The sequence below is a fragment of the Lolium rigidum genome, chromosome 2, assembly GCF_022539505.1.
Source record: "Lolium rigidum isolate FL_2022 chromosome 2, APGP_CSIRO_Lrig_0.1, whole genome shotgun sequence".
NCBI classification, from domain to species: domain Eukaryota; kingdom Viridiplantae; phylum Streptophyta; class Magnoliopsida; order Poales; family Poaceae; genus Lolium; species Lolium rigidum.
Genome location: NC_061509.1, coordinates 51,074,348 through 51,098,760, shown reverse-complemented (window position 1 = coordinate 51,098,760; position 24,413 = coordinate 51,074,348). Strand labels below are relative to the sequence as shown.

At 44.5% G+C, this 24,413-nt stretch overlaps 2 protein-coding genes and 1 pseudogene across 2 annotated transcripts; 2 read left to right on the top strand and 1 right to left on the bottom strand.

The window, feature by feature from the left end:
• The first annotated feature begins 505 nt into the window (after positions 1-505).
• On the top strand, positions 506-1,424 carry LOC124686429 (auxin-responsive protein SAUR36-like). The gene has a single exon (XM_047220379.1). It carries the CDS (start codon positions 506-508, stop codon positions 938-940), a length of 435 nt encoding a protein of 144 aa, XP_047076335.1. The 3' UTR covers positions 941-1,424.
• An 838-nt stretch (positions 1,425-2,262) lies between these two features.
• Positions 2,263-2,692, bottom strand: LOC124689721 (annotated as a pseudogene).
• Positions 2,693-5,562: 2,870 nt separating this feature from the next.
• On the top strand, positions 5,563-6,550 carry LOC124686427 (auxin-responsive protein SAUR36-like). Its single transcript, XM_047220378.1, has one exon. It carries the CDS (start codon positions 6,129-6,131, stop codon positions 6,537-6,539), a length of 411 nt encoding a protein of 136 aa, XP_047076334.1. The 5' UTR covers positions 5,563-6,128; the 3' UTR covers positions 6,540-6,550.
• Positions 6,551-24,413: the final 17,863 nt, after the last annotated feature.

The window sequence follows — 24,413 nt, the reverse complement described above, 5'->3', positions numbered from 1 at the left end:
TGCTGGACATGTCAATGGCGCACCACGCAGTGCGCCACTGGTATCCAGGCTAGTAGTGGCGCACCCCTAGTGCTCCACTGCTAGGAGTTAGCAGTGGCGTGATAGCAGTGGCGCACCACTAGTGCGCCACTGAAGGCTATATGTGGTGCGCCACTGATTGCCTTTTTCCTAGTAGTGTTGGACCTGACTTACATGTAGTCCTCATCAAGCATGCCCCTAAGCCATGAAGCAGGTCAGTATGGCAGCACATTGAGATATCCAATCACCCAAACCCTACCACCACTGTCTCCAACAAGTACCAAAGATGTAACCTCTAAACATTGCACGTTCCAAGCTCATGGCATTGTCCCTTTCCAGCTTGTTTTGATAGCTGCATGCTTATCGTTCCCCCCACCTATAAATAGAGCAGTTCTGAACCGCAGGTTCCATCCACAAGCAAGCACTACAACTAGATTAACACTTGACACAAAACTCTAAACTTTCTGCCAAGAAAGGAGATACAACCATGGTCAGTGCCAAGATACTTTCTCAAATGATAAAGAAGTGGCGAAGAGTGGCAGCCGTTGGGAGGAAGAGGCTCATGTGGACGGCAGCGAAAGAAGTTGATGAGTGCTGCACGTTTGTGGCAGTGAAGGGTCACTGTGCCATGTACACTGCTGACGGGCGGCGGTTCGAGGTGCCATTGGTGTGCCTCAGTACAACGATCATTGGGGAGCTCCTGAGGATGTCTCGGGATGAGTTTGGCTTCACAAGTGATGGGAGGATCACACTGCCTTGTGATGCAACAGTGATGGAGTATGTCATGTGCTTGCTCAGAAGGAATGCATCAGAAGAGGTAGAGAGAGCTTTCCTGAGCTCCGTGGTGAGGCCTTGCCGTTGCGGAAATGGTTTGGAGCCATCCATGGGCCTTAGCCAGCAAGTAGCTGTTTCTAGCTTCTGAAGATTCAGTGTTTGTTTTACATGTTTTTTCTGTCCATTTTTGGGAAGATGTAAATAGTTCTATATGGAAGATAGGAAATGAAAAAAACCGTACTGCGAGTTGGCCATTTGACTTTCTCTTGGCTCCTGACTGCTTAGTCCCGCAACTCTTTTGTGTGACAAATTAAGCCAAGGCTCTATTGCATAAAAAAAAGTTCAGACTAAAGTTAATGAGTATGTCATACTGATTTGGGCAAGCGCACCAAAGATTTGAAGAGAACATAGTACTAATTTATTAAATTGTATGGAGGCATGCTCAGGTAAAGCTCCATCTTTTGAAATAACTGTTAGAACTTAGATCATCTTATTCTAGGCGGTCAAACTAAAAGCCCTGTTAAAATCCCATAAGAAACTGTAAGAACGACAAGCTATGTTCTTACAGTTACTGATTTGTGCTAGCACACCAAAGATATGAAGAGAACTTTGCACTAATTTAGCAAAATGGTATGGAGGCATGGTCAGGTAAAGTTATATCGTTTGAAGCAACTGTTAGAACTTAAAGATCATTAATCTTCTTCTAGGCGTTCAAAACTAAAAGGAAGATAAAAAAATCCTGTTAAAACCCCATAGGAAACTGTAAGAACAACAAGGGAAGTGGAGTTTTACATCTGAGATGCTGCTAACAAAATGGACCATTAACTAAAGAGACGGTGTGAGATTGTCAAGCAAGTTGTTTGGACATCTGAAAACCTTTAATCTGGGAGTTAAGCAACATTTCGTTATGGGCATAACCAACAGTCAGACTATTATCTCCATCTCAGGGGCCACCCTTTATATTCAATCAGGATATAATAAAAGCACTGAATGAAATGCCATAGAATCCATTTCTAGTAGATACTCGAATGAAAAAATTGATATAATAGTCCCAGCTACACCCCTCATAGGCTCTTTACGAAAAACTCAATTTTTAACTGGATTGGGGCATTCTATTACTCCATTTGTCTCTACTGAAATATGGACATTTCTCCTGCCCACCTGAGGGGATGTATGGTTTGACAGTATTTTAAGCTCATTCATGAACATTTCTCCTGCCCACCTGAATGGTTCTTTGTAAATTTTTGGGTCTGAGGCCACACATGTACGTAAATGACTTGTCCTGTTCGAGTCCTAAATGCGACGGATCATTTGTCTCTACTGAAATATATACATTGGAGGAATGATGGCTCTAACCATTTCTCTTGATTGCTTAATCCATGGCAAGACAAATGCTTTGCATGGGACATCCTATTTCCCATTTCCTACATCGAACTACTTTACATACAAAGGTACAAAACATGACGGCAATTAGCAACTGCAGACAATAACATGCTGGCTAACTCCCACAGGTGGAGCTGCATAGTAGGGTGGCATCGCCATGGAGCTGAGGAACGCCGCCTCTATCTTAGCGGAGGCACTTCTCCTGAGCAAGGACATGACATACTCCATCACCACGGCATCGCATGGCAGCTTGATCATGTCTTCTCTGCTTGCAAAGCCAAACGCCTCTTGGGACATTCGCAGAAGCTCGCTGAAGACCACCGTGCTGAGATATGCCAAAGGCACCTCGAACCTTCTCCCATCAGTGGTGTACATGATGCAGGTGGCCCTTTCCTGCCACTGCTGTTGAGCACCCTTCGGCTGCTGTTGTCGCCGTCCTGGTCAGCCGCTTCCTTGTGAGAGCTGCTACCCTCTGCCACTTTGTTGCTAGTTGAGCAATTCTCTTGGCGTTGATCATGGTTGGTTCTTTTTTGCTGAGAGTTGGAATTTCTAGCTGAGTTGCAAATGATTTGTTTGTGGATGAAGCAGTGGTGTTTTGAGGCTACTGGACGAAGAATTTATAGCTGAAGACACGAGCCATGTCAAGTGTCGTCGATGGCTGGGTAAGGGAACAAGGCCACGAGGTTTGTTTGTGCCATACCGCATGCAGATCAAGGAAATAATATTGGGTTTATATATTTATGTAGGGCCAAATGTTTGGTGCATGATGGGTACTGCCATAGTGGCACATTTGGGGGATAAGTGGCATGAGGACCCCCATTAAAACAGCGTTCCAACATTGTGGCAGACAACCCTTGTGCAGGCATATTGGGTCCAGCATTTTATTGATGGCTAACTGTAAAGGATTAGCTACTTATGTTTGTTTGCAAGAGTAATCATTTCTTAATGATTATGGGATCGTAGTCTTGTACTTTACATTTCATCAGCACTGAGATTGCAATCAGTTGGATGGCCAGTGTCATGAGGCTAGCTAATATGGTTTGCGCTTGCAAATTAATTGATGCAACATGAGCAACTTGCTGAACAGTTCCATAACTCATAAGGAATGCCCTATCTGGCTTCTACGCGGCATCCATTTCTCAGCACCTTCTCTGCACTTTCCTGGAGGGCTGCTCCGGTGCTCCCCCCTAAAGGGATTTGCTTTTATATTTCTTTCCTGCATAAGGCCTCCCGAAACCCATATTCAGCCCGGGTATACCCGTATGTATTGATACGGTACATGTACATCGCGTTGGAAAGAAGAAAAAAAGATCACGCGACCAGTTAACGGCGATCTCATCCGCCTAAGTACCGCCCCATCTTGTGCATGCCTTATATTTCGGTACATGTGACCGTAGATACGTACAAAAAAAGATACAACACAACACGGGCCATATGGGCGTGTACAGGTCTGTACGGACGGTGGATCTACACTAAAATTACAATCGTGCTCCCGCTTGCGAACAGGTATGGAAAGATCTATACCGTTGTTGTGTTTGACGTGTCTAGAATTTTTTCAGGGGAGGAGCACCGGAGCAGAAACCACTTTCCTGAGGGTCTACAACCAGCCGCAAGCTTGCGAAACGTGGGTCTTGTGAATTTAGCCGGAAGTCATGTTTGATAGGTATGGACTAGTCTTATGTTGCACACTTCCCTTCGGGAATTTCCCGGCCTACGGGCTCTGTGAAGTCTTAGCACGTTCAGTTTATCTGCAACAGTTAGACATAACCCACTTATTTTACTGTAGAAGTTTGCTCTGTTGTTTGTGCTGCTAATTTCTCTTCCATTTTTGGATTTCATGCAAAAAAAATATGATATGTCAGCTGGTAAGTCTTTGCCTGACCAGTGACCATTCTTTTTATTTTGAACAAGAACAGCCTCAGTAATTGCAGAAAAATTGCTTCTATAATATGTATTATATGAGAGAACTGCATATATTATAGATCATGAAACAATTGCAGAGTTTTGGTGGCTACTATTTTTCTTGAAACTACCACTTCATCATAAATAAATGAAGCTTTGTGGTTTATTTAGCATAAAATAAGTTCACATCTTTGATTCTCTTTGTACGTGTGTCAGTGACCAGCGCTTCTGTTGGATCCATTCGGTAATGGAATCATGTGTTCCATAAAAAAAAGCGTAGCGTTGCTTGTTATGCGTTAACTTCTGTGAGCTAGATATTGTACTCTGAAGCGAGGTTGAAGTAAATAGCTTTCAGGTACCCTATGGTCCAATGCTATGTTGCTTATTTAGTTGTAATTAGGGGGGCTACATAAGATGCAACAAGCTGGTAGACTGATATGTAATTTCCACTCTCTAGCGTTAAACTATTTTACATCGTATTGACATGCAAAATGAGAATACTAAGGGGTAAACTCTGCATATATTCAATATATTTAGGAGGTACATACTGCAAGCTGCTGGTGCAGCGCTACATTTGTCACCGTACAACTTGAATATTGGCAAGGCATCACTACACAGAGCTCAGGAACGTCCTCTCTACTTCCTCCGATGCATTTCTTTTGAGAAAGCACATAACATATTCCATCACTGCTGCATCGAAGGGCAGTATGATCCCGCTGTCGCATGTGAAACCAAACTCCAGGGACATCCTTAGAAGCTTGCCGAATACTGTCATGGCGAGGTACGCCAGCGGGACCTCAAACCGCCTCCCATCAATTGTGTACATGGCACAATGACCTTTATCTGCGACCGGCGATGTTGTGCAGCATGCTTGGTCATCTATGGATGGTGTCTCTTGACCCCTTTGCCACTTATGCACCAACTGAGCAAGCCTCTTGGGATACATATACATCACAACCATGGCTGGGTGTTCTTGGTTCTCATGTATTTTGCTCAGAGATGCTTGGTATGTGAGTTTATTGATGAAGTAATGGTGTCTCATGAATATATGGGCACAGAGATATGAGACTTACTAGCAGTTGACAAGAGACAATGCACATGCAATGTTGGATCTGAAGGGAGGCAGCCAGATTCACATCAGATTTTGCTAGGTCATGGCTTATCTGTAGAGGCAAAGGTAGTGGACTAGTGGATGGGCAATAGATGCATGGTACAGTCCTCGATACTAAACTGGGTAGAGGCATTATGCAACCATCTGGGGTCCAGCTTTTGTGGATCTGTTCCATTTGGTTCGGTGTCCTGTTTCATGAGATTGAGGTAAGCTAGTTAACCTTGTCCAAAAGAAATCCTTTCTGAATGGTTTGATGACCCTGCCTTTGTAATTTTGCAGCAATCCGGTGATTGCAATCAAGCGAAGTGAAGAGCCAGCGCCATAGGGGACCCTGCATATGATGGAGCCATTGCTGAGTACAACTGCAACTGCATGCTAGGTGTTTGTTGGCTGGTTTAGCGGTTCTTTGTCTGCTTCAAATCTAGCAAGTTGCTTGAAACCTTCATATCTCATGGTCTGCAAGATTTCTAGCATCGCATGTGTCAACCATTCCCTTGTATCCCCCCTGCATTTTCCAATGGGCCTATGATGATTGGTCTAGGGACTCCATGTTTATTTGTGAGTCTGCAGGACTGTAACAACTCACGCGGAATGCAGCGCAAGTTGCCTGAGTTGGTGCAGTGGCTAATAACTCTGATCCAAAATCTGGTTCCATGGAAATCTTGTCAAAATCATTCAACACATTGTCTACAGCTAGATGCAACAACATTGCATCCAGAGCACTCATGGCATTGTCTCCTGCCCACTGGTCTTGCTGATAGCTACACGTGACCCACACATATGCACTTCCCTGAGCCCTCTCTTCCTTCTATAAATCCATTGCCTGCAAAACACAAACTTCTTCATCTTATCAGCAAGCAACATCACAATCTACACCACACTTTCAGACTTTCAGTACCAAAGTGAAATTTAACTAGCCAAAAACACATCAGACTCAACCATGATCCATCCAAAGAAGCTTTCTCAGCTGGCCAAGAAGTGGCAGAGGAAGGTCTCAGCTGGAGCTGGTGGCCAGCAAGCCAACGAGTGTTGCAGCACAGTCGCTGACAAGGGCCATTGTGTGGTGTACGCCGTTGACGGGACACGGTTTGAGGTCCCACTGGCATACCTCGGCACGACGGTCTTCGGCGAACTCCTGAGGATGTCCAGGGAGGAGTTCGGCTTCACGAGCATCGAGGGAGGCAGGATCACTCTGCCCTGCGATGCCGCAGTTATGGAGTATGTCTTGTGCTTGGTAAGGAGAGATGCCTCTGAGGAGGTCGAGAGGGCGTTCTTGAGCTCCATTGCTGGGCATTGCCATGGCCAAGATGCATCGATGGGACTCACCAATCAATTTGCTCTTTGTATTTAGCTTAGCTATTGAGAATCTGAAATATTTTTGGTGAAATCTCAATGTACAGACTGATGTGTAAATTTGAATTATCACAGGAAATGATACAAAACATATATTTGTTTCTGAGAGAAAATTTATTATTTGCCACTCCAAAGTCAAATAGCAAATACATTATTTGTTATAGTCTGTCAAAGTCCAAACACAATGCTCTGCTATAGTGCGATAGGATCAATGTTCAATTCTAATTTCACAGCTGAGAGATTGACAATTATCTTGATTGGAAAATTGAATTCAGGCACCGTAGTTTATTTGTGATGAAATGCATGGAATACTTCAGCCTGAAGTTGTTAAGATTCATGCACTAGCCACTTGAACCAAAAGTCCGAACTGATGGAAAGGGCTAGGCAATCTACTTATACACTTCACAACACCCCCACTCGCGTGTGACGGGACAAGAGAAAGTCAACACGTGTAGAGAGAGAAGAGGCAGCGCCGGGACCACACGCCACACGGCAAGAGGCAGAGAGGGGGCAACAGCAATTTTTAGGGCTTAATTGCGAAAACCATGTGAAAGCCAGGATTTGAACTTGAGACCCAGGGCTACGATACCATGTTAAGATTCATGCACTAGCCACTTGAACCAAAAGTCCGAACTGATGGAAAGGGCTAGGCAATCTACTTATACACTTCACAACAGAAGTAACTTACAGCAGTAATATTCCCAAAGTCCATTTTGTAAAATGATAGAGACACCCTCTTAGTGTTCAAATTTGGCAGCCTACATTTTTCAGATTTTGTATTAGTGATAGTAAGATAATACATATATATCTTCTTAAAATGATAACGATTTGGTCGACTACTTTCAGGTAGTTGGTGTACATAAAGACCACATGAGATTACTCAAGTAAACAATTTAGGGCAAGAACGCGATGATGTACATAAAGATCATATGAGATTACTCAAGTAAACAATGGTGATCTGGGTCATCTGGGCATCGCTTTGGAAGTACTAGTGTATTCTGATATTGCAGCCATTTAGCTCAGCAGGTTTCTGTAAGAACACGCGCAGAGTGTCGCGTATCTTTTGTATTAGGATAGATGAAGAGTTTGTTACAGCCTTAGAATCGGTACCTTGTGTTTTCAGATTTTTTAACGTCCTAAATGTTTTCAGAATGCGCAGTTTTGTAAATTCATGCCGTGTGTGTTCCAATCTTCAAGCTGGACGAAGCGGTTGACATCTGGAAATTTGAATTCGGTACAAGTTCCAAAAATTTCGTGTTCCAGTGAAAATCTGAGCTTTCGACGTGTGTGAACACCGATTAATATATTTTCTTTCAACGTGCCATAGAAATATGCATTTCAGTATTTCATTAGATGAAGAGGTCATGCTAGATTAGCTTTTCAGTATTTCAGTATTTCAGTATTTTCTTCAGCAATGACATTGTTGCCATCTTCATCCATGGCACTCGCTTGGTCGGGACCGGGAGGAGGCGCATTCGGGCATCCGGGGGCGTTCTGAGGCTCCTCAAAGAACGCAACCTGCTCGGTCCAAGGACTGGGGCCGTTAGCGAGGCACTCCCACCGTCTTCCTTCGCATATCCACACTCGTCGGGGTAGGGAGAAGGCTCTTTCAGGCATCCAGGGGCATCTACGAGCTCGAAAGATGCTCCTGGCTCAGTCCGGGGATCGTGGCCATCAACGATGATTCGAGGGTCATCTTCCTCCCTCTCCACGACGATCATTGCGCTGACAACCTGGTTTGTGGTTTGTGGCAGCAATGTGCAGAAGTAGTGGCTCCCCTGGCTTGGGAGCTACCAACACTGGAGGGGAGGTTAGGTAGCGCTTCTTATCTTGGAGCGTTGCCTCCGCCTCTGTTGTCCAGATGATGGGTCCGGACTTCTTCAGTAACTTGAAGAAGGGAAGGGCCAGCTCTCCTAGCTAGGAGATGAAATGTCTCAGGGTGGTGATGCACCTGTTGAGGGATTGTACATCCTTGACCTATCTATTGACCTCCATCTGATTGATAGCCTTGATCTTGTCAGGGTTAGCTTTGATTACCCGATGGGATACCAGGAAACTGGACAGCTTTCCCGAAGAAACCCTGAAGACGCATTTTTTTGGGGTTCAACTTGAGGTTGACCTTGCGTAGGTAGTTGAACGTCTCATCTAGGTCGCAGAGCAAGGAACAGTGGTGTTTGGTCTCTTGACCATGATGTCTTCGATGTACGCTTTCACGTTGCACCCTATCAGCTCCCCAAGGAATGGCCACATGGCCCGCTAGAATGTGGTGCCAATGTTCTTCAACCCGAAGGGCATGCAAGTTTAGCAAAAGCATCCCTCAGCGGGTGATGAAAGCCGTCTTCTTCTCGTCTTCTCTCGCCATCTCTTGATCTAGTGGCACCCGGAGGATGCGTCGAGGAATCAAAGGAGGTTGCACCCTGCTGTAGAATCGACAATTCGATCGGTTCTAGGCGGCCGGAACAGATCCTTTGGGCATTCCTTGTTTGAATCCGTGAAGTCAATGCACCAACTTTTGTTAGAGCTCTGCAGTTTAGGCGCCACGATAGGATTCGCAACCCATGTAGGGTGCCGGACTTCGCGGATGACCTTGGCTACCTTCAGCTTCTGCACCTTCGAGACGATGAAGTCGTGCTTGTCCTGCGCCTAACGCCAACCCTTCTGCTTTATCAGTTGAGCTCCCCGGCACACTGCCAGATGGTGCTCAATCACCTCCCTTGGTACCCCAGGAAGACCGGACGGGTCCCAGGTGAACACGTCCGAGTTCTCCCGGAGGAAAGTGATGACCGCACTTTCCTATTTATCAGTGAGGCATGCCCCAAAGGTGATGGGGACGCCTCCACCTTCAAGGAGCGGGACCTTCTCGGTTAGGTCGTGATCTTCGATGAGGCGCCTCTTCCGCGGGTGAGGTAGAGTGACCTGCCCTAGTGGTTGCGTAGCCCCCGGGCCAACTCCTTGGACCGCTCCCATGGGCGACAACCACTCTGGCGGGATCTGTAGCAGCCTCAACAGCTGGGTGGACAAGATGTTTAGGCCCGCTCCTCCATCCACCAGCATCTTGGACACCTTCACATTTAAAGTGACCACCAATGGGAGGATCCCCACGTGGGCGTTACGGGTTGGGTGATCCCGGGCATCGAAGGTGACCGGGATGGTCGACCATTTGAGAGGGCGATGCACCTCCAAGCTAGGTTGCCCAGCACACACTTCCCTGGTCAACCGCTTTACGATGTTGTGCGAGGGGAAGGCCGACACATCCCTCTTGAATACACATCATGTCACGCGGCCGTAGGTTAGGCCGAGCTCGGTCCCGTGCCGCCATTTGATGGGGGTATGTTCGGGGTTGGGGGATAAGCCTGATTATCTGGAGCCCACCCCGTCTCCGGTTCCCTGGTAGTCCGCGTCCTGGTTCTGCTGCTGCTAGGGCACGCTTCCTTCAAAGTGTGGGAATGTCGACGGTGGTACGGGAGGGAGTAACCCACTAGATCCACCAGCCGTATGAGCCAAGAGCCCACGACCGGGGTGCTTTCGATGGCATCCGGCGAGAAGCGCAGTAATGCATCCGTGGCCGCGAGCGCAACCCCCAGGTCGAGCAGCTCGGGCGGGGGAGGCGGCTCCTCGCTGGCCACCTTAACCGGGCCATGGGAGGCTGCCCCTCCTCGGCAGGCTGCTGGTCCTGTGTCGCCTACCGAGGGAACGGACGCGAGGGCACCAATTCCATTGCCGATGGGGCCGACGCACCCCACATGGCTTGAACTAAGCGCCGCAAGCACCGCTCTGTGCGGCTCACCCCGACGGGGCCGCCCTTCGCCCCGCACCACCTTGCGCGAGGAGGGCAGGGCTCCTGCTGCCGGTGACGAGAACGATAGATCTCCCGCCTTTCTTGCGCCCCTACTTGGCGCTCTAGATGTCATGTCGTGGATTCAGACATCGGGGAATGGGAATCCCCTTTTGGTTCGACGGGGAGTGATAACGCGTGAAGCACACGTCCATTGGGAACCCCAAGAGGAACCGAGGTTATCGAACCAGTAGGAGTCAAGAAGCACGTGAAGGTTGTTGGTGGAGGATTGTAGTGCGGCGCAACACCAGTGAAACCGGCGCCAACGTGGAACCTGCACAACACAATCAAGATACTTTGCCCCAACGTAACAGTGAGGTTGTCAATCTCACCAGCTTGCTGAAAACAAAGGATTAAGCGTATCGAGTGAAAGATGGTGTTTGTTTGCAAAGAACAGTAAGAACAATGATGGCAGTAGATTGTATTCAGATGTAAAAGAATGGACCGGGGTCCACAGTTCACTAGTGGTGTCTCTACAATAAGATAACTAACATGCTGGGTGAACAAATTACAGGTGGGCAATTGACAAATAAAGATTCAATACATATCAATGATGATTACTATGAGATTTAATCGGGGCATTACGACAAAGTACATAGACCGCTATCCAGCATGCATCTATGCCTAAATAATCCACCTTCGGGTTAGCATCCGCACCCCCTCCAGTATTAAGTTGTAAACAATAGATAATTGCATTAAGTATGGTGCGTAATATAATCAACACAAATATCCCTAGACAAAGCATCGATGTTTTATCCCTAGTAGCAACAACACATCCACAACCTTAGAACTTTCTGTCACTGTCCAATATTAAATGGAGGCATGAACCCACTAAGAGCATAAATACTCCCTCTTGGAGTTACAAGTGTCAACTTGGCCAGAGCCTCTACTAGCAACTGAGAGCATGCAAGAACATAAACAACACATATATGATAGATTGATAATCAACTTGACATAATATTCTAGATTCATCGGATCCCACCAAACACAACATGTAGCATTACAAATAGATGATCTTGATCATGTTAGGCAGCTCACAAGATCTAAACAATGATAGCACAAGCGAAGAAGACAACCATCTAGCTACTGCTATGGACCCATAGTCCAAGGATGAACTACTCACGCATCAATCCGGAGGCGGGCATGATGATGTAGAGCCCTCCGGTGATGATTCCCCTCTCCGGCAGGGTGCCGGAGGCGATCTCCTGAATCCCCCGAGATGGGATTGGCGACGGCAGCGTCTCTGGAAGGTTTTCCGTATCGTGGCTCTCGGTACAGAGGGTTTCGCGACGAAGGCTTTAAGTAGGCGGAAGGGCGGAGTCGGAGGGGTCACGGGGGGCCCACACGCTAGGGCCGCGCGGCCAGGGCCTGGGCCGCGCCGCCCTAGTGTGCTGGCGCCTCGTGGCCCCACTTCGTTTCTCCCTCGGTCTTCTGGAAGCTTCGTGGAAAAATAAGACCCTGGGCGTTGATTTCGTCCAATTCCGAGAATATTTCCTTTGTAGGATTTCTGAAACCAAAAACAGCAGAAAGCTGTAAAGTGTGTATAAAACATGCAAGTATTGTCATAAAAGTAGCATGGAACATAAGAAATTATAGATACGTTTGAGACGTATCAAGCATCCCCAAGCTTAGTTCCTACTCGCCCTCGGGTAGGTAAACGATAACACAAATAATTTCTGAAGTGACATGCTACCAACATAACCTTGATCAACATTATTGTAAAGCATATGAGATGAATGGAGTGATCTGAAGCAAAAGATTGCTAACAAAAGATGATGACTAAACAAATGAATCATATAGCAAAACTTTTCATGAATAGTACTTTCAAGACAAGCATCAACAAGACTTGCATAAGAGCTAACTCATAAGCAATAAATTCTTAGTAGAATGCATTGAAGCAACACAAAGGATGATTAAGTTTCAGCAATTGCTTTCAACTTGTAACATGTATATCTCATGGATATTTGTCAACATAGAGTAGTATAACAGGTGCAATAGGTAAACATGTAAGAATCAATGCACACAGTTAACACAAGTGCTTGCTTCTAGATAGAAAGAAGTGGGTAAACTGACTCAACATAAAGTAAAAGAATGGCCCTTCGCAGAGGGAAGCATGGATTACTATTTTTGTGCTAGAGATTTTATTTTGAAAACATAGAAACAATTTTGTCAACGGTAGTAACAATTCATATGTGCTATGCATAATACTTCCTACAAGTTGCAAGTCTCATGCATAGAGTACTAATAGTGCTCGCACCTTGTCCTAATTAGTTTGGATTAACACGGATTATCATTGCATGGCATATGTTTGAACCAAGTGTCACAAAGGGGTACCTCTATGCCGCCTGTACAAAGGTCTAAGGAGAAAGCACGCATTGGATTTCTCGCTTTTGATTATTCTCAACTTAGACATCCATACCGGGACAACATAGGCAACAGATAATGGACTCCTCTTTTAATGCATAAGCATTCAACAACATATAATATTCTCATACGAGAGTGAGGTTGTATGTCCAAACTGAAAACTTCCACCATGATACATGGCTTTGGTTAGCGGCCCAATGTTCTTCTCTAACAATATGCATACTCAAACCATTTGAACATGAAAATCACCCTTACTTCAGACAAGACGAACATGCATAGCATCTCACATGATATCCAACAAAAGTAAAAAGTTGATGGCGTCCCCAGAAACATGGTTACCGCTCAACAAGCAACTTATAAGAACTAAGACACATAACTACATATTCATCACCACAATAGTTTTTAAGCTATTTGTCCCATGAGCTATATATTGCAAAGATAAAGGAATGAAATTTTAAAGGTAGCACTCAAGTAATTTACTTTGGAATGGCAGAAAAATACCACATAGTAGGTAGATATGGTGGACACAAATGGCATGGGTTTTGGCTCAAGGTGTTTGGATGCACGAGAAGCATTTCCTCTCAGTACAAGGTTTGGGCTCGCAAGGTTGTTTGAAGCAACACACAAGTATGAACAGGTACATCAAAACTCACACAAGAACATATTGCAAGCATTATAAGACTCTACACTGTCTTCCTTGTTGTTCAAACACTTTACCAGAAAATATCTAGACTTAGAGAGACCAATCATGCAAACCAAATTTAACAAGCTCTACGGTAGTTCTCCATTAATAGATTAAACTACATGATGCAAGAGCTTAAACATGATCTATGAGAGCTCAAAACAATTGCCAAGTTTCAAGTTATTCCAAACCATATGAAGCATTTTCTGATTCCAACCAAATAGCAATCTACGAAGCAATTTCCAGCCTTCGCCATGAACATTAAAGCACAATTAAGAACACAAGTGTTCCATATGAAAAAGCGGAGCGTAATATCTCCAATATAAGGATGGTGGGATCCAACTTTATTCAAACCAAAACAAAAATAAAAGCAAAAGACGCTCCAAGTAAAGAACATAAGATGTGATGGAATAAAAATATAGTTTCACTAGAAGTGACCTGATAAGTTGTCGATGAAGAAGGGGATGCCTTGGGCATCCCCAAGCTTAGATGCTTGAGTCTTCTTAAAATATGCAGGGATGAACCACCGGGGCATCCCCAAGCTTAGACCTTTCACTCTTCTTGATCATAATGTATCATCCTCTTCTCTTGACCCTTGAAAACTTCCTCCACACCAAACTTCAAGCAAACTCATTAGAGGGTTAGTGCATAATCAAAAATTCACACATTCATAGGTGACATAATCATTCTTAACACTTCTGGACATTGCGCAAAGCTTCTGAAAGTTAATGGAACAAAGAAACTCATTCAACATAGCAAAAGCGGCAATACGAAATAAAAGGCAGAATCTGTCAAAACAGAACAGTCCGTAAAGACGAATTTTACAGAGGCACTTAACTTGCTCAAAAGGAAAAACTCAAAACTAATGAAAGTTGCGTACATATCTGAGGATCACGCACGTAAATTGGAAGATTTTTTTGATTTTTTTACAGAGAGTTCTGCGCGAATTCGTGACAGACAGCAATTCTGTTTCTGCGCAGCAATCCAAATCTAGCATCAACTTTACCATAGAGACTTTACTTGGCACAAAAAACATGATAAGGAGAGGTTGCTACAGTAGTAACAACTTCCAAGACTCAACAATACAGTAATAAAATAAAACATGGGTTATCTCCTAAGAAGTGCTTTTCTTTAACGCCTTTCAGCTAGGCGCAGAAAGTGCAAATCAAGTATTATCTAGAGAAGAAGCGTCAACATTACCTCGGGCTTTACGTCTACCCTTCTTACTCTTTTTCTTACTCTTTGGTTTAGGGAATACATGTCTACCTCCCGGTGTAGAGGTGAATTTTAGGGTGCCTTCTCCCACATCTATGATTGCTCCCAATAGTTTCAGTAGGGATCTTCCAAGTGTGATTTGTCCTGTTTCTACACATTCAATAACAAGATAATCAGTGTATACCGTTCTTCCAAGAATGGTTGTATGCACACCCTCGGCTATTCCCTTAGGAATTATAACAGAGTTATCAATAAGAGTTATTCCTTCTCCCCCTTCAACGAGTCCCCAAAGTGTCAAAGATTCATAAATACTCTTAGACATAAGGCAAAATTCAGACATAATATCACAATGGGCATGAAAAGTTTCACCACCAATAATAACTTTAATAGTAGGGTCCCACATTGAAGGTTCAGAGTTCACTAAAACTTGATCAAGACGGTTTCGAACATAACTATAATTTTCTTTCAAGCAAGATGCACTTGTCTCAAGAGTGTTTAATCTATTATAAATGCTAATAAGAGCTGAATCAAAGTTATTAGCTGAACTATGTGATGCAACCAATTTTTTATGGCATTAAAAGCTTGATCACCATTGCAATGAAGGAAATCTCCTCCCACTACATCATCCAAGGCATATCTATAGCGAATCATAAGCCCAAAATAAAATTACTAAGGAGCAGACTTAGAGTCATTTGAGGTCTAGCTTTACGATAAGAATCAAAAATTCTAGACCAAGCATCTTTAAAACTCTCCTCATCCCCTTGTTTAAAAGTAAAGACTAATTCCTCAGGTGAAGAAGTAACAGGTACAGAGCTAGACATGATAACAAAAGTAAACTAAATGCAAGTAACTAATTTTTTTGTATTTTGATATGAAGCAAGCAAGACAGTAAATAAGGTAACTAATTTTTTTGTGTTTTTAATATAGAGCTAGTAAATAAAACAGAAAGTAAAGCAACTAATTTTTTGTGTTTTTAATATAAAGCAAACAAGAGAGTAAATAAAATAAAGTAAAGCAAGACAAAAACAAAGTAAAGAGATTGGATGTGGAGACTCCCCTTGCAGCGTGTCTTGATCTCCCCGGCAATGGCGCCAGAAAAAGAGCTTGATAACGCGTGCACACGTCCGTTGGGAACCCCAAGAGGAAGGTGTGATGCGTACAGCAGCATGTTTTCCCTCAGAAAGAAACCAAGGTTATCGAACTAGTAGGAGCCAAGAAGCACGTGAAGGTTGTTGGTGGAGGAGTGTAGTGCGGCGCAACACCAGTGAAACCGGCGCCAACGTGGAACCTGCACAACACAATCAAGATACTTTGCCCCAACGTAACAGTGAGGTTGTCAATCTCACCGGCTTGCTGAAAACAAAGGGTTAAGCATATCGAGTGGAAGATGGTGTTTGTTTGCAAAGAACAGTAAGAACAATGATTGCAGTAGATTGTATTCAGATGTAAAAGAATGGACCGGGGTCCACATTTCACTAGTGGTGTCTCTCCAATAAGATAACTAACATGCTGGGTGAACAAATTGCAGGTGGGCAATTGACAAATAAAGATTCAATACATATCAATGATGATTACTATGAGATTTAATCAGGGCATTACGACAAAGTACATAGACCGCTATCCGAGCATGCATCTATGCCTAAATAATCCACCTTCGGGTTAGCATCCGCACCCCCTCCAAGTATTAAGTTGTAAACAACGAGATAATTGCATTAAGTATGGTGCGTAATGTAATCAACACAAATATCCTTAGACAAAGCATCGATGTTTTATCCCTAGTAGCAACAAGACATCCACAACCTTAGAACTTTCCATCACTCGTCCCGCATTAAATGGAGGCATGAACCCACTATCGAGCATAAATACTCCCTCTTGGAGTTACAAGTATCAACTTGGCCAGAGCCTCTACTAGCAATGGAGAGCATGCAAGAACATAAACAACACATATATGATAGATTGATAATCAACTTGACATAATATTCTAGATTCATCGGATCCCACCAAACACAACATGTAGCATTACAAATAGATGATCTTGATCATGTTAGGCAGCTCACAAGATCTAAACAATGATAGCACAAGCGGAGAAGACAACCATCTAGCTACTGCTATGGACCCATAGTCCAAGGATGAACTACTCACGCATCAATCCGGAGGCGGGCATGATGATGTAGAGCCCTCCAGGTGATGATTCCCCTCTCCGGCAGGGGTGCCGGAGGCGATCTCCCGAATCCCCCGAGATGGGATTGGCGGCGGCGGCGTCTCTGGAAGGTTTTCCGTATCGTGGCTCTCGGTACAGAGGGTTTCGCGACGAAGGCTTTAAGTAGGCGGAAGGGCGGAGTCGGAGGGGTCACGGGGGCCCCACACGCTAGGGCCGCGCGGCCAGGGCCTAGGCCGCGCCGCCCTAGTGTGCTGGTGCCTCGTGGCCCCACTTCGTTTCTCCCTCGGTCTTCTGGAAGCTTCGTGGAAAAATAAGACCCTAGGCGTTGATTTCGTCCAATTCCGAGAATATTTCCTTTGTAGGATTTCTGAAACCAAAAACAGCAGAAAACAAAGAATCGACGCTTCAGCATCTTGTTAATAGGTTAGTGCCGGAAAATGTATAATAATGTTGTAAAGTGTGTATAAAACATGCAAGTATTGTCATAAAAGTAGCATGGAACATAAGAAATTATAGATACGTTTGAGACGTATCAGGGAGCGCAAATGACATCGAGCTCTATTAACGATCGAGAAGGAGCTCACAATCACACGGAGACGCGGGTTTTTTTACCCAGGTTCAAGCCGTGATGTGTGAAACCCTACGTCCCGCAACTATGCTGTATATGGTGGATCTTCTACCGATACAGTGTTTGTTCCCGGGGAGGGAGATGCTTCTTTCTTGCTTTCCTCCTGTAGCTCGGGTCTTCTTTTATATTGCTAAGTGGACACCACAGGGTGCAGCAGGGCCACGCGGCTTGGTGCACGACACATGTTCAAGATGTGGTGCGCGGGTTCAGCCGTCCGAGCCGCGTGGCTGAGGCTATAACCTAGATGGCGGGTGCCAGGAGGTCTAGCTTTGTTGCGGCTCTGTAGATTCTGGCTTGGCGTGCCGAAGAGGCGAGCGCGTAAGTTTTGTGGCTGGTGAGGAGCTTTTTCAACCCAGGGCTTCTACGCGGGGCGGTGGTAGACGGGCGGAAGCCCCACGAGGCCTTCCCGGGTCTTTCTTTCCTCCCACTCCACGGGGATCGATCGGTCCTTGCCCGAGGGACCGTGTAGCATGGTACCCAGAGGAACAACACTTCCCTTAGAGAAGTAATCCCATCGTTATATGTTTGGCAATGATGTTGACATGACCAGATCTAGAAGGAAGAATCTGAAGCAAATAAATAGAAGATATAGGCCAAATATCCCTTACTATGTCTGCACCATGAATAAGACGACAATCTGCAAGAAAATGATGGTGGTCCTCTTCCAACTATGGCCACTAGTGCACACAATCTTACTCTAGGTTTTTAGTACAAACATAACTACTTATTTTTTCATTGTAGGACATCTTCACATTTCAAGTGCCCACCATGTTGGAGATATGCCCAAGAGGCAATAATAAATTGGTTATTATATATCTTTGTGTTTATGTTAAATGTTTATATACCATGCTATAATTGTATTAACCGAAACATTGATACATGTGTGTTATGTAAACAACAAGAAGTCCCTAGTAAGCCTCTTGTATAACTAGCTTGTTGATTAATAGATGATCATCGTTTCATGATCATGAACATTGGATGTTATTAATAACAAGGTTATATCATTATGTGAATGATGTAATGGACACACCCAATTAAGCGTAGCATAAGATCACGTCATTAAGTTCATTTGCTATAAGCTTTCGATACATAGTTACCAAGTCCTTTCGACCATGAGATCATATAAATCACTTATGCCGGAAGGGTACCTTGATTACATCAAACGCCACTGCGTAAATGGGTGGTTATAAAGGTGGGATTAGGTATCCGGAAAGTATGAGCTTGAGGCATGTGGATCAACAGTGGGATTTGTCCATCCCAATGACGGATAGATATACTCTGGGCCCTCTCGGTGGAATGTCGTCTAAATGGCTTGCAAGCATATGAATGGTTCGTAAGAGACCACATACCACGGTACGAGTAAAGAGTACTTGTCAGGATACGAGGTTGAACAAGGTATCGTGATACCGATGATCAAACCTCGGACAAGTAATATATCGCGTGACAAAGGGAATCGGTATCGTATGTAGATGGTTCAATCGATCACTAAGTCATCGTTGAATATGTGGGAGCCATTATGGATCTCCAGGTCCAGCTATTGGTTATTGGTCGGAGAGAAGTCTCAACCATGTCTGCATAGTTCGCGAACCGTAGGGTGACACACTTAAGGTTTGATGTCGTTTGAGTAGATATGGAATATGGAATGGAGTTCGAAGTTTTGTTCGGAGTCTCGGATGGGATCCAGGACATCACGAGGATTTCCGGAATGGTCCGGAGAATAAGATTCATATATAGGAAGTCATATTCCAAGTTTGGAAATGATCCGGTGCATTTATGGAAGGTTCTAGAAGGTTCTAGAAAAGTCCGGAAGAAAGGCACTATGGAAGGTGGAGTCCCGGAGGGACTCCACAACCATGGCCGGCCAAACCCTAGGGGGGGTCCCAGGTGGACTCCACCAAGGTGGCCGGCCAACCCCACCTCATGGAAAGGTGGGAGTCCCACCTTGTGTAGGACTCCCCCCTTTAGTAGGTTTCCCACCTTTAGTAGGTTTTGTTGTTGGGGTCTTATTCGAAGACTTGTACTACAACTCTTGGGGTATTCCACCTATATAATGAGGGGCATAGGGGAGGGGCCGGCCACACCTTGGCCGCACCACCAAAGCCCCCCTTGAGGCCGGTGCCATAGCCCCCTCTCCCTAAACCCTAGCTACCTTCTCCTCCACCGCAACTCCCGCATACGCTTAGGCGAAGCCCTGCCGGAGTTCTCCACCACCACCGCCACCACACCGTCGTGCTTCCGGGATTCCGAGGAGGATCTGCTACTTCCGCTGCCCGCTGGAATGGGGAGAAGGACGTCGTCTTCATCAACACCGAACGTGTGACCGAGTACGGATGTGTTGCCCGATTGTGGCACTGTCAAGATCAAGATCTTCTACGCGCTTTGCAAGCGGCAAGTGATCGTCTACATCCACCCCGAGATCTAATCTCGTTAAGCTTTGCGAATCTTCGAGGGTTAGTCTCTTCATCTCCTCGTTGCTACCGTCTACTAGATTAGATCTTGGCTTGGTTTTCGTTCTTGCGGTAGGAAATTTTTTGTTTTCTATGCTACGAATCCCATCAGTGGTATCAGAGCCGTGTCTATGCATAGATTGGTTGCACGAGTAGAACACAATTGTTTTGTGGGCGTTGATGCTTTTGTTGTCTTTAGTTCGTGTACTTTGCATCTTGCTGCATGGTGGGATGAAGCGGCTCAGGCTAACTTTACATGACCGCGTTCATGAGACTTGCCCCACGTTCGACATGCAACTTGTATTGCATAAGTGGCTTTGCGGGTGTCTGTCTCTCCCACTATAGTGAAGATCCAATTTACTCTTTCTATTGACAACACTAGTATCACCGTTGTGGTTCATGTTCGTAGGTAGATTGGATCTTACTCGAAAACCCTAAACCACGTAAAATATGCAAACCAAATTAGAGACGTCTAACTTGTTTTTGCAGGGTTTGGTGATGTGATATGGCCATAATGTGATGATGAATATGTATGAGATGATCATTATTGTATTGTGGCAACCGGCAGGAGCCGTATGGTTGTCTTTAAATTTCATGTTGAGTAGTATTTCAAAGTAGTTGTAATAGTTGCTACATGGAGGATAATCATGAAGACGGCGCCATTGACCTTGGTGCTACGCCGACGATGATGGAGATCATGCCCGTTGATGATGGAGGATCATGTCCGTGCTTTGGAGATGAAGATCAAAGGCGCAAAGACAAAAGGGCCATATCATATCACATATGAATTGCATGTGATGTTAATCCTTTTATGCATCTTATATTGCTTAGATCGCGACGGTAGCATTATAAGATGATCCCTCTCACTAAATATCAAGATAATAAAGTGTTCATCCTTAGTATGCACCGTTGCTAAGACTTGTCGTTTCGAAGCATCACGTGATGATCGGGTGTGATAGATTCAACATGTGCATACAACGGGTACAAGCCAGTTTTGTACACGCGGGTACTAAGGTTGCCTTGACGAGCCTAGCATGTACAGACATGGTCTCGGAACACGAGATACCGAAAGGTAGAGCATGAGTCATATGATTGATATGATGAACACTTTGAGTGTTCGCCATTGAAATTACATCTTGTTCGTGATGATCGGGCTCGGTGTGGTGGATTTGGTTCGTGTGATCACTAAGACAATGCGGGGGATATTGTTTTGAGTGGGAGTTCACCTAGTTTTTAATTTTGTTAAATTAAAATTTGAACTCAATTTGTCATAAACCTAGTCTAAACTATTGCAAATATATGTTGTAGATCATGGCATCCCCATCAATCAATTTTAATCAGTTCCTAGAGAAAGAAAAGCTTAAAAGCAATGGTAGCAACTTCACCGATTGGTTCTGTCATATGAGGATCTTCCTCAATGGCGGAAATCTGCAATATGTGCTCGAAGCACCGCTAGGTCCCCCACCACCCCCTGCAGTATGCGAGGAAGAAAAGAATGTTTTCGAGACTCGGACTAAAGTGTACTCTCAAGTTCAGTGTGCCATCCTATGCAGCCTAGAGGCAGAGCTTCAAAAGCGTTTTGAGCACCACGACCCTTGTGAGATGATCCGTGAGCTCAAAGTTATCTTTGAAACTCATGCGGTCGTGGAAAGCTATGAAGCCTCGAAGTAGTTCTTTGGCTGCATGATGGAAGAGGGCAGCTCCGTTAGTGAGCACGTGTTCGCTATGTCCGGACACGCGAGGAAGCTCAGTGACTTGGGGATTGTGATCCCTAACCAGCTGGGTATTCATCGTGTTCTCCAATCACTGCCACCAAGTTACAAGAACTTCGTGATGAACTACAATATGCAGAACATGATCAAGGAGTTACCTGAACTCTTCTCCATGCTGAAATCTGCTGAGGTTGAGATACAAAAAGAGCACCAAGTGTTGATGGTCAATAAGACCACCAAGTTCAAGAAGCAGGGCAAACCTAAAAGGACCTCAAGAAGGGTGGCAGGAAAGCTGCCACTCATCCTGAGAAGCCTAAGGGTGGCCCTAAACCTGATACTGACTGCTATTACTGCAATGGGAAGGGGCACTGGAAGAGGAATTGCTCCAAGTATTTGGCTGATCTGAAGAGCGGCCTTGTCAAGAAGAAGAAAGGTATATCTGATATACATGTTATAGATGTTTATCTCACTGGTTCTCGTACTAGTGCCTGGGTATTTGATACTGGTTCGGTTGCTCACATTTGTAACTCGAAACAGGAACTACGGAATAAACGAAGCCTATCGAGGGATGAAGTGATGATGCGTGTTGGAAATGGATCCAAGGTCGATGTGATCGCTGTCAGCACGCTCCCTCTACATCTACCATCGGGATTAGTTTTAGACCTTAATAATTATTATTTGGTGCCTGCGTTGAGCATGAACATTATATCTGGATCGTGTTTAATGCAAGACGGTTATTCATTCAAGTCTGAGAATAATGGTTGTTCTATTTTTATGAATAATATATTTTATGGTCATGCGCCTGAGAAGAATGGTTTATTTCTATTAAGTCTCGATAGTAGTGATACACATGTTCATAACATTGATGCTAAGCGAATTAAATTGAATGATAATTCTACTTATATGTGGCACTGTCGTCTTGGTCATATTGGAGTGAAACGCATGAAGAAAATCCATTCCGATGGATTACTTGAGTCACTTGACTTTCAGTCACTTGACAGATGCGAGGCATGTCTAATGGGAAAAATGACTAAGACTCCATTCTCTGGTATTATGGAGCGAGCTACAGACTTATTGGAAATCATACATACCGATGTGTGCGGACCAATGAGTGTAGCCTCGCGCGGTGGTTATCGTTATATTCTAACCTTCACAGATGATCTGAGTAGATATGGGTATATCTATTTCATGAAACATAAATCCGAGACAGAAGTTCAAGGAATTCCAAAGTGAAGTAGAAAATCAACGTAACAAGAAGATCAAGTTTCCGCATTCTGATCACGGAGGCAAATATCTGAGTTATGAGTTTGGCATGCATTTAAAGAAATGTGGAATACTTTCACAGTTGACACCGCCGGGAACACCACAGCACAATGGTGTGTCCGAACGTCGTAATCGAACTCTCTTAGATATGGTTCGTTCTATGATGTCTCTTACTGATTTGTTTTTGGGGTTATGCGTTAGAGACAGCAACATTCACTTTAAATAGGGCACCATCGAAATCCGTTGCAACGACACCGTATGAATTGTGGTTTAATAAGAAACCTAAGCTGTCGTTCCTTAAAGTTTGGGGTTGCGAAGCCTATGTAAAAAAGTTACAACCGGACAAGCTAGAACCCAAAGCGGAGAAATGCGTCTTCATAGGATACCCTAAGGAAACTATAGGGTATACTCTCTATCACAGATCCGAAGGCAAAATCTTTGTTGCTAAGAACGGAACCTTTCTTGAGAAGGAGTTTCTCACTAAAGAAGTGACTGGAAGAAAAGTAGAACTCGACGAGGTTACTGAACCTTCTCTCGTTGATCAGAGTAGCGCAAGCACGGAAGATGTTCCCGTGCCGCCCGCACCGGTAACGAGAGGAAGCTAATGATAATGATCATGAAACTTCGAGCGAGGTAGCTATCGAACCTCGCAGTCGACAAGAGAATGTACCACTCCTGATTGGTATGATCCTTGTCTAAATCTCATGATTGTGGACAACAATGATGAGGACCCTGCGACGTATGAAGAAGCGATGATGAGCCCAGATTCCAACAAATGGCAAGAAGCCATGAAATCCGAAATGGAATCCATGTATGATAACAAAGTATGGACTTTGGTAGATCTACCTGATAGCCGCAAGGCTATTGAGAATAAATGGATCTTCAAGAGAAAAATAGATGCTGACGGTAATGTTACTGTCTATAAAGCTCGACTTGTCGCAAAGGGTTTCCGACAAATTCAAGGTGTTGACTACGATGAGACTTTCTCACCTGTAGCGAAGCTAAAGTCCGTGAGGATTTTATTAGCAATAGCTGCATTTTTCGATTATGAGATTTGGCAAATGGGTGTCAAAACGGCGTTCCTTAATGGTGACATTGAGGAAGAGTTGTATATGGTACAACCCAAAGGTTTTGTCGATCCTAAAAGTGCTGACAAGGTATGCAAACTTCAGAGTTCCATTTATGAACTGAAGCAAGCATCCAGGAGTTGGAACCGACGCTTTGACAAGGTGATCAAAGACTTCGGGTTTATACAGTGCCATGGAGAGGCCTGTATTTACAAGAAAGTGAGTGGGAGCTCTGTAGCATTCCTGATATTATATGTAGATGACATATTATTGATTGGGAATGATATAGAACTATTAAGTAGTGTAAAAGGTTATTTGAATAAGTGTTTTTCAATGAAGGACCTTGGTGAAGCAACAGTACATTTTAGGCATCAAGATTTATAGAGATAGATCAAGACACCTAATAGGGCTTTCACAGAGTACATACCTGGACAAGATTCTAAAGAAGTTTAGAATGGATGAAAGTAAGAAAGGATTCTTACCGATGTTGCCAGGTAA

Coding starts and splice junctions, on each gene's coding strand:
- LOC124686429 (XM_047220379.1), top strand. CDS start 506: ATGGTCAGTGCCAAGATACTTTCTCAAATGATAAAGAAGTGGCGAAGA.
- LOC124686427 (XM_047220378.1), top strand. CDS start 6,129: ATGATCCATCCAAAGAAGCTTTCTCAGCTGGCCAAGAAGTGGCAGAGG.